Source organism: Salvelinus namaycush, chromosome 25 (assembly GCF_016432855.1).
Source record: "Salvelinus namaycush isolate Seneca chromosome 25, SaNama_1.0, whole genome shotgun sequence".
Lineage (NCBI taxonomy): Eukaryota > Metazoa > Chordata > Actinopteri > Salmoniformes > Salmonidae > Salvelinus > Salvelinus namaycush.
This window is the reverse complement of record NC_052331.1, coordinates 1,981,713-1,992,111: the sequence shown is the minus strand read 5'-3', so window position 1 is coordinate 1,992,111 and position 10,399 is coordinate 1,981,713. Positions and strand designations below refer to the sequence as shown.

Below are 10,399 nucleotides of genomic sequence, written 5' to 3'. Positions count from 1 at the left end.
TACTGAGGTATTCCCAGAATGCCTATGTAACGTTATTAACGAGGTTCCCAAAACCTTCGCCTAGTTCTCTCTTAGTACGCCATTACTTCATTTTAATTGACTTACTGAAATCAGTTGTTGTCCTTCTAGGTTTTGTGGATGTTGTTTCCTCCCGGATGCGTCCCACAGTGGAGGTCTGGTCAGGGTGGGTCCTCGTCCTCTTTGGTGAGACGGGAATTTCCTTTATTGGTCTTCTGAAGAATACAGTGTTCGCTCTCAGACCTTCGATGATGGATCACGTCGAGAAGATCAAATACCCTGTTTCGTGACGCCAGAATTGTTGCGGACCACTGAGGACTCAAATTAAAAGTAAATGAAGCAATCTGTATTATCACAGCCGGAGTGGTTCACTAACTCAATACACACAGTCCCTTTATACTGCTACACAAACAAATCATAAGCATGGTTGGTTCCTGCATGAGACGGACTGATACCACACCAGGCTTCTTACCTTGAAAATTAGATACTCCTTATAGTTCCCAGAGCAATGTTTTGGGCATACTGCCAAATTGCTTATCAGTGATAGTGTGGATTCCTCCTTCGTACAATCAGTCAGTCACTCGCATGAACCCGACCAAGTAGGTTAAGAGAAAAACAGCATTGTGCTAAAAATATGTTCGTACACACAATAAAATATCCGTCACATTACATCATGCAACTCTTATGTTTGGATTTCTAAGACATTCCCAGGTTTATAGGCCTATCACAACTAAATAAATCATGTATATTATTGTGATGGTGTAGGCTATATTAAATGGATTTGTTCAACTTTTGAAATGTAGATGTTCCCGAAGGCGTGCATCGGAAGCCTGGAGATGCTAAATATGTTTCTCTTAATTAACGGTCAAATACCGTGAGACAGGCATTCGTTTGCATGACAATTACCGGCTGACAAAATGTCATGATCACCACAGCCCTATCCTAAATCAGCCCTGCAACTCTGCGACGCTGGATAAATACAGTACAACCCCATGCGCTCTGTAGTACTACAGTGTACCGTAGTAGTGAGTCATGTTGAATGTCACACTAGACCTAATTTAGAGGTGGGACTGAGCCTTTTCCCTCTGCGCCTGTTGTAGAGGCGGGAGAGTGTGTTCTGTGTTCTTGCTGGGAGCGACCCTGACACTCGGCCCACTCCTGTGTTGTGTTTGCTCTCTCGCTCGCGCTCTCTCCCTTCAGTCTCTTGTGTAAGAGACCAAAGGTTAGGGTAAGCTTAGTAGAGGAGGCCAGGCTCAGGGGCTTAGCTACGTCCCAATGATCTGTAAGATGATCACACATGTAAAAACATTGGATTGGTGCAGGCATGGACTAGCTGGAGTTTCCATATACCCGTCAGTTCCTTTCAAATCAATGAAGGAAAGTGAACAAGTGATCATGGGGACTCACCCAGTGTCCTGCATTCCTTCACTCGCTCTGTTTATCGCTGTCACTAACTCCCTCTCCCACTCTCTCTCTGCCCCCCCCCCCTCCACCCACATCTGTCCCTCTCTTTTAAAAAAAAATCTTCTGCCTCTCTGTTCCGGCTCTCTTCCAACAGCGCTGTTTTAGATGGGGCGGAAATCGATAGTTACATATCGCAATATTTTTGTACGATATTATATGGATATTTGACTCAAAGTATATATGTTTTTTTTGCTACTGTAGGTACCGTTAGGTAGTGCTAGACGTCTGTGCCTGCGGCAACATTTTTCATCCCTATAGCATGTTTTCAGCACTTTTATTTCCCTGACTGATCAAAACGTGTTTTCTCATTCTCTCTCTCGTCTCTCTGCAGCAGACATATAGTGAACAATGTGTTTGGAACATCAAATCGCAATAAAATCGAAGTATTGAATCGCAATACATAGAGAATCGCAATACATATCGTATCGGCACCTAAGTATAGTGATAATATCGTATCGTGAGGTCCCTGGCAATTCCCAGCCCAACACAGTGGCCGCTCTTATGTGAAGCTTTTCTTAATCCCTCTGTGAGCTTGAATTGGACATCTGCGGGTTGCGTGTGTGTGCATTAGATTGTACGGGGTGGGGGGAGTTGTATCTGATGGGACGGGCTGTGCTGAGTGGTATTGCATGTGGATTGGTTGGAGCACAGTGCCAGCAGCAGCAGCAGCGGAGAGAGAGAGAGAGAGAGAGAAACTGGCTGTTAAACCAGCCAGAGAGAGTAGTGTCACTTTGAGCTAGGCATGCATGCTTTCTGTTTTATGTAAGTGTATTGGTCTGTGTGTGTAGCTGGCAGTGTTCTTCCCTAGCACAGGCGGCAGTGTCTATCTAGCGCGCCTCGATGATAGTCAGTCAGTGAGCGAGTGAGTAGAAAGAGAGAGAGAGGGCTGCATTTTTTTGTCTCTTCACTGCCCCTGCACCAGCACCACAGGATAGAACACTGAGGATTGAACGCCGCATCAATCCAATAGGGACGCCATGTACCCAACCGACGAGACGGTTACGGTAAGACCACTGGTTACACACACACACACACACACACACACACACACGTTATGTTCTTCTATCCTTGTGGGGACCTCAAATGAGTTTCCATTCAAAATCCTGTTTTCCCTAACCCTGATTGTAACCCAAAACCTAACCCCTAAGTTTAAAATAGCCTTTATCCTCATGGGGGACGTGGTACCACGAGGGAGAAGTTTCCTTGTTTTGCTATCCTTGTGGGGACTTTTGGGGGATTTTATGTCCTCACCAAAGATAGAAGAACAAACACACACACACACACACCAAACAGGAACAACAGACAGGAAAGTCAACACAGGACTTACGGTAGTTTGTCTTTCGAGGGATCTGTTTTGAACTCTTTTGTATGGACCGTGTATAATTAACACAGTCTACTTGCAAACCAAGTGACCCTCTGGGGAGAGTCAAGTTGTATTAATTGGCTCAAAAGCACAATACAATTGACATAACATACCACAGAGAGGAAGGAGCACATTAAAACCTTGACATACCTACAGTAGAAAATGATGTCAAGTTTATTTCTCAACTCTTAATATTCAGCTAACTACACCCATTGAAGCTAATTACACTCGCTGGAGTATCTGACATAGACTTTAAAAAAGCACCCGCAAGAACCAGTTCCACTTGCTGCTGGTAAGCTTTCTTGACTTGGACATTCATTTTTGCCAACACATGGCTAACCTTTGTTTAGCCAGCTTGAACAGCTGCTACTCGTGAAAATGTAGCTAATAGGCTATGTTAGAGTTCACACTTCCTCTTCCAATTATAATGTGGAGGTCAAAATCAAATCAAATCAAATTGTATTTGTCACACATACACATGGTTAGCAGATGTTAATGCGAGTGTGGCGAAATGCTTGTGAATTGTGAAATTGATGATAAACGATCAACCTAATCTATTCATTTTGAAATGCTGCTTACTTGTCCTTGCCATTATCATTCACCTGAGGATATGACAAGTGTATTCCTAACATAAACTCAGTAAAAAAAAACGTCCTCTCACTGTCAACTGTGTTTATTTTCAGCAAACTTAACGTGTGTACATATTTGTATGAACATAAGATTCAACAACTGAGACATAAACTGAACAAGTTCCACAGACATGTGACTAACAGAAATGTAATAATGGGGGGTCAAAATCAAAGTAACAGTCAGTACCTGGAGTGGCCACCAGCTGCATGAAGTACTGCAGTGCATCTCCTCCTCATGGACTGCACCAGATTTGCCAGTTCTTGCTGTGAGATGTTACCCCACTCTTCCACCAAGGCACCTGCAAGTTCCCGGACATTTCTGGGGGGAATGGCCCTAGCCCTCACTCTCCGATCGAACAGGTCACAGACGTGCTCAATGGGATTGAGATCCAGGCTCTTCGCTGGCCATAGCAGAACACTGACATTCCTGTCTTGCTGGAAATCACACACAGAATGAGCAGTATGGCTGGTGGCATTGTCATGTCAGGATGAGCCTGCAGGAAGGGTACCACATGAGGGAGGAGGATGTCTTCCCTGTAACACACAGCGTTGAGATTGCCTGCAATGACAACAGGCTTAGTTCGATGATGCTGTGACACACCGCCCCAGACCATGACGGACCCTCCACCTCCTTATCGATCCCACTCCAGAGTACAGGCCTCGGTGTAACGCTCATTTCTTCGGCGATAAACGCGAATCCGACCATCACCCCTGGTGAGACAAAACCGCGACTTGTCAGTGAAGAGCACTTTTTGCCAGTCCTGTCTGGTCCAGCGACGGTGGGTTTGTGCCCATAGGCAACGTTGTTGCCGGTGATGTCTGGTGAGGACCTGCCATACAACAGGCCTACAAGCCCTCAGTCCAGCCTCTCAGCCTATTACGGACAGTCTGAGCACTGATGGAGGGATTGTGCGTTCCTGGTGTAACTCGGGCAGTTGTTGTTGCCATCCTGAACCTGTCCCGCAGGTGTGATGTTCGGATGTACCGATCTTGTGCAGGTGTTACACGTGGTCTGCCACTGCGAGGATGATCAGCTGTCCGTCCTGTCTCCCTAGAGCGCTGTCTTAGGCTTCTCATAGTACGGACATTGCAATTTATTGCCCTGGCCACATCTGCAGTCCTCATGCCTCCTTGCAGCATGTCTAAGGCACGTTTACGCAGATGAGCAGGGACCCTGGGATTCTTTCTTTTGGTGTTTTTCAGAGTCAGTAGAAAGGCCTCTTCAGTGTCCTAAGTTTTCATAAATGTGACCTTAATTGCCTACCATTTGTAAGCTGTTAGTGTCTTAACGATCGTTCCACAGGTGCATGTTCGTTAATTGTTCATTGCTCATTGAACAAGCTTGGGAAACAGTGTTTAAACCCTTTACAATGAAGATCTGTGAAGTTATTTGGATTTTTACAAATTATCTTTGAAAGACAAGGTCCTGAAAAAGGGACGTTTCCTTTTTTGCTGAGTTTAGGAATATTACTCCTGCTTATTATGAAGAAAAAATACATCTGTTTAACTTTGTAAACTAAAGGTGTGTTTAGAATTATTTTTGTTGTATTAATGCTATTTAATCTCTCCTCAGACTAATATTATTCTGTTTGTCCTGTGGGTACCTTTGCCACTGTTCCACCCCTTGTGTATTGCGCTGTCATGGTGCATTTGTCATGGTGACCCTGGGTCACCGGTTTGCCTGGGCGGGGTCCCTGGGCAAGAAAAGGTTAAAGACCCCTGTTTTATCAGATGCTCTTGTCCAGAGCGACTTTAAGTCAGTGCATTCAGCTAATTTTAGTAGTTTACGTCATCACGAAGCAAACAGATGCACAAGAAGCCACTTATAGCAGCTGGGGCTTTCAAATTAAAGTATACTGTCCCTCTGGACTGTGAGCACTAGACCATTATCTTTATTGGCCTGCATTATTTTATAATATTTCATTTGTGACATAAAATACCACAGTATTACACACAAGCTCTGTAAGCATGTATACATGTAACTTTGAGCTTAGTAGTGCTACACATGCATGCATGCATTGCACACACACTATGCTATATACAAATGCATTGCACACACACATAATGCTATGCATGCATTGCACACACACACATACGCAGAGTCATCATTAAGTGTTTATTCTTTAACATCCCGATCACAGCTGCCCATAGAATTCCTTGAAAGATAAGAGGACAATTTTCTTACAAGATCTGCCGCACATCAATAAGCAGTGACTAACAGGGCGCTTGAGATTGATGGTTTGATCTTGTCTTGATAGGGATGATCGCATGGCATGCCGCGCGGGGTGGTGACTAAGCCAAGAGGGTGTGTGTGTGTGTGCAAAGTGCATGCCATATTACATAAGCGTCCCGGGACGAATTGAGGCTATGTAACATTTGTTTGGACAGCTGGCTGGTGAGAATAACCTGGGGGTAGGGGGTGGGTGTGTGTGTGTAATAATAATGTGTTCTGGACAGAATATTTTGTAATATTGCTTTGTGGATTTTAATGTTATTGTTGCGCAGGAGAGGAGAGAGAGAGAGAGAATCACACATTTCACTGCAGTTGATATGATGCAGCTTTGTGTTTTAATGTCTGCGACTGGGTGTCCTTTGTTGTGTATCCAGTATTTTATTGGTGCAGTACGTATTAGCTGGTGATAAACAAATGTCCCCTTTGCAGACTAATAGTGCTATCTTGGGATGATTTCATGAATTTATCATCGGTTGACTGGTTCCATAAATGCTGCCAGCTCAAGAATCGGCACGAACCCAAACAATCATATGGTTTGGGCTCAACACACTTCCTGTTTTCAAGGGAGACCGAGCCTAACCAAATCAATCCTTGAGCAGCACTATACACTCTGCCCAGTCATTCAGTGACTCAAACTTAGGGGCAAGTGCAAGGAAGCAGAGACAGACCTCATTCCTCACATCAGAAAATGAGGAATTTCAGAGTACACTGTCATTTCTCAGACAACTATAAGTACATACAGTATGGGTATTTGACACTTTTTGACTGTTCGAGTACTTAGATTATTTCTTTTTGAGTATTCAAATAAAAAAATGTAAAGAATTTAGAACACAAGGCCCACACTGAAAGAAATATGTACACATTTATCTATATGCCAACAGATTGCAACAATGCCTAATTTATCATAACCATTACACATAACGAATCCTACTTGCTAAATTGACCCATATATATTCATTCAGTAAAAAAAGCAAGTGCCATTTTTAAGATTGATTTCTTGAAACCGTAATATCAACTGGTTAAATTATACCGTGGAACTCAATCTTCAATAAAGCAGTGACCTCAGCAGTGGCGCTTTTGTTAATTTAGCAGACGAGACGTTCTTATTTCCTTAGCCCTTATCAGAGTCAAGTCAGACTCTGATAAGGAAAAACATGATGTAATACAACCTAACAGAATATTTTTCCAAATGGGAAAAAAGTTGCCAGTGTGAAGTGATACACATCTCTTATGCCTTGAACAGTTCTTCTCAAAGGGTGATCATTTGAAACGGGGCTCGACCCAAAATCTGTCTTTTCGATATACAGACGTTCGATGTAGTTTATTCTTCTTTGGAAATTTCAAATGGATCAAACAAATGTTTTTTCATTTTTTTCATTGTGGAAACTGTCTATATTTAGGGAGGGGTTATAGCCTAGGTTAACTCATTCTAAATGGGACTAGCAGTTTGCAAAGTAGCTTAAGCGGAAAATAGACTGGATGCAGGTATTCCAAATCTGCAGCTCTTTCTCTTCAATCAACCAGTCCATTTGTGATAACTGTCATTTGGCAAGGAATGTAGCTTGTGCACCCCATCAGTTAGATACATTATAATAGGCATGTATTTCTATAGGCTTAACCGGAGCTTGTGTGCACACTTGTGTGGAGGGAGCTGTCCGAACGCAATTGAGTGAATGAGACATGGAGGGGAAAGATAATTTAGGGAGATGAACAGTGTGATGCTTGTTTTATTTTTTGTTGTACCCCGCAAGTGCACATGTACAAATTGAACACTAGCTTCAAAGCAAATTAACGTTGTCTTCAAGACAAACATTTCCCTTGCCCGTTCGGGAAGCTGCAAAGCACATTCCACAAAACAGTTTTACATTATTATTATTTTTTTAAAGCGATTTCTGGTTAAAGATCGAGCTTTGACGTCCATTCGAGCACTTGATCACTCATGCCCATCCCTACACATGGGCAGGTCCCCAATCTGCATTTATTTAGTAAATGGAAATTCTGCTATGCTAAGAGTGCTCTGACATTTAAGCTAGTGGGTGGTGGTGAGGGAGAGCATTTGGATACGCATGGTGGTTTGGTTTAGGGGCTCCCTTCCCTTCACCACAGAAATGTAAACCATAGGGCCTAACTAAATCCAGTCTACTCTTTCAATTTAGTTTATTGTGGTAAAACCTAAGAAAAAAGGTTGTGTTCTGTCAAGTAAACATGGATTCCCTGTTGAGAAACAATATACAATTGCAGGAAATGGTTTATTTTAAAAATGCTAACATTTTCATGGGGAGAATCCCCAATTTTATACCAAGTCAGGCATCCATGAATAGACCTACTGTACAGGTATAATTGAAGAACGAAGCAGGTGTTACTTATATGGTATTATTAAAGATATTGATATAGGTCTACTGATTTGATTAGTGTCGACAATGGAGAAGTCAACTGCTGCTTTCAAAGCCCATGTTTAACACCTGCTTAATAATACCATATAAATATCATTAGCTTTTATAACCGTCAATCTGTTTATTTTTGTATCATATTTTGGACCAGAGTGAGGCTCTCTCTCCACTACCTAATGTTCCTGCAGTGAGGATTCAATATGGTTCAACACCTTAGAGCCCTCAACGCTCATTACTAAGCTAAGGTTCCTGGGACTGAACACCTCCCTCTGCAACTGGGTCCTGGACATCCTGACAGGCCGCACCCAGATGGTGAGGATAGGCAACAACACAACAGCCACGCTGACTCTCAACACGTGGGTCCCTCAGGGGTGTGTGTTTAGTCCCCTCCTGTACTCCTTGTTCACCCACGACTGCATGGCTATGCATAACCTCAACACCACAATGAAGTTTGCTGACAACACAATGGTGGTAGGACTGATCATCGACGGCGATGAGACTGCCTATAGGCAGGAGGACAGAGATCTGTCAGTGTGGTGCCAGGACATCAAGCTCTCCCTCAACGTCAGTAAGGCAAAGGGGCTTATCGTGGACTACAGGAAACGGAATGCAGAGCACAATCCCATTCACAAAGACAGGGCTGTAGTAGAGCGGGTCGAGAGCTTCAAGTTCCTCGGTGTCCACATTATTAACTTCTTACGGCTGAAATGTCGTTAACGGGATCGATTTGACAACAGCCAGTGAAAGTGCAGAGCGCCAAATTCAAACAACAAATGTCCTAATTAAAATGTTATAATAAAAGTATTATACACCATTTTAAAGATAAACTTGTTGTTAATCCCACCACAGTGTCCAATTTCAAAAAGGCTTTACGACGAAAGCATATCATGCGATTATGTTAGGTCAGTGCTATCATGACGTTGACCTGTGGGTAAGTTTTATGACCCCCCCCCCCCCATAAATACCTTTCTCCCTTCCCTCTCTTGACTCTACTGAGGGACGCTTGAATAGCCTTTGTTAGACATAGAGAGTCTGGGAACATCAAACAAGTGGAGGGAAAGGAACCATATTTCGGTAATAGAACCAGTTGAAAATATGCGTTGGTACTTAATGAATATGATGTCAGTTCGGTTGTCATCTGAGACATTATGACTGATGACAGGACGACATAAACTGTATCTGGGAAAGTCTACACATTATAGTTATCAGATTCACATGGAATTGTTGTGCAATTTAAATGCAATTTAAATGAAACTATTTGTGAAAAGATTAAATGTAATTTTAGCTTCCAAATGAGAGAATTGGGTTTTCATAAGATTAGAGCTCTGCTCAATCAGTGGCCCGCCCCTGTGAAGAGACATGGGTTATAAACTATGAAACACTCTCCCTCCACTATATAAGCCCTTGACGAAAATGTAACCTCCTGTTCCGGGTACATTAGGACAACGGTCCGATGTCAGAAGGATTCAGATAATAACTACAGAACAAAGCCAACCTCTGCGTGAGCTTTGGTTGCGAATGGTATGAACTTTGAACTCTTATTCGCTACAGAAGTGATACCTCCTAGCCGTTGAGTTAGCAGCGGCCTAGGTAAACGTGGGCTAGGATAGGACAGACAGACTATCACACAGCGACGACACTACAACGTATCCCGTTCACCACCAGAGACACTCTTCAAAGGACTCTGTTGGGCAACACGGCCTTCCATCTACCACCAACCTATTGAAGCGCAGCTCAGAGTAAATATTTATTGCATTTTCCTTTTCCAAATGGGCGGTAATTTAGAATGCATAGGATATTGTATTTACAATAGCACAGCTTCTCCCTTTGTTCCTCAGTCTTCCCACTCTTTCACTCAAACCCAACCCACTTTCCTTTGTGTAACCAGCTGTCATATCTGTTCCGTCCGCTAGGGATGTTTTCCTTTATGACATAATTTGTAATCAAGGTATGATTCATTCTGTGTATATGTAATTCTGTGTGATTAGTTAGGTGTTTAGTAAATAAATAATTAAACCCAATTTTGTATTGCTGATTCAACTTGTTAGCCAGGGTTCGTGAAGATAACCAAGAATTTACAACTTTCAGATGAGACTGAAATAAGGTGATGATTAATATTGACTGCTATTGATGTAAAATATTACTAGGTCTTTAAGAGTTTATTCGGAAGATAACTGCTCTATAAATATTATTTTGTGGTGCCCCGACTTTCTAGTTAATTACATTTACATGATTAGCTCAATCAGGTAATATTAATTACAGCGAAAGGATTTTATAGAATAGCATGTCATATCACTTAATC

At 42.6% G+C, this 10,399-nt stretch overlaps 1 protein-coding gene across 4 annotated transcripts in view; it reads left to right on the top strand.

Annotated features, from left to right (window-relative positions):
• The first annotated feature begins 2,151 nt into the window (after nucleotides 1-2,151).
• Nucleotides 2,152-10,399, top strand: part of LOC120020110 (rho GTPase-activating protein 12-like) — a 67,210-nt gene continuing 58,962 nt past the window's right edge. For 2 of the 4 annotated variants that reach the window (XM_038963556.1, XM_038963555.1), the window contains exon 1: nucleotides 2,152-2,486. In XM_038963556.1, the coding sequence (XP_038819484.1) occupies nucleotides 2,460-2,486 (27 nt within the window). In that variant the 5' untranslated portion in view covers nucleotides 2,152-2,459. The remainder of the gene's footprint in view (nucleotides 2,487-10,399) is intronic. The other 2 variants (XM_038963559.1, XM_038963557.1) reach the window with 1 other exon arrangement.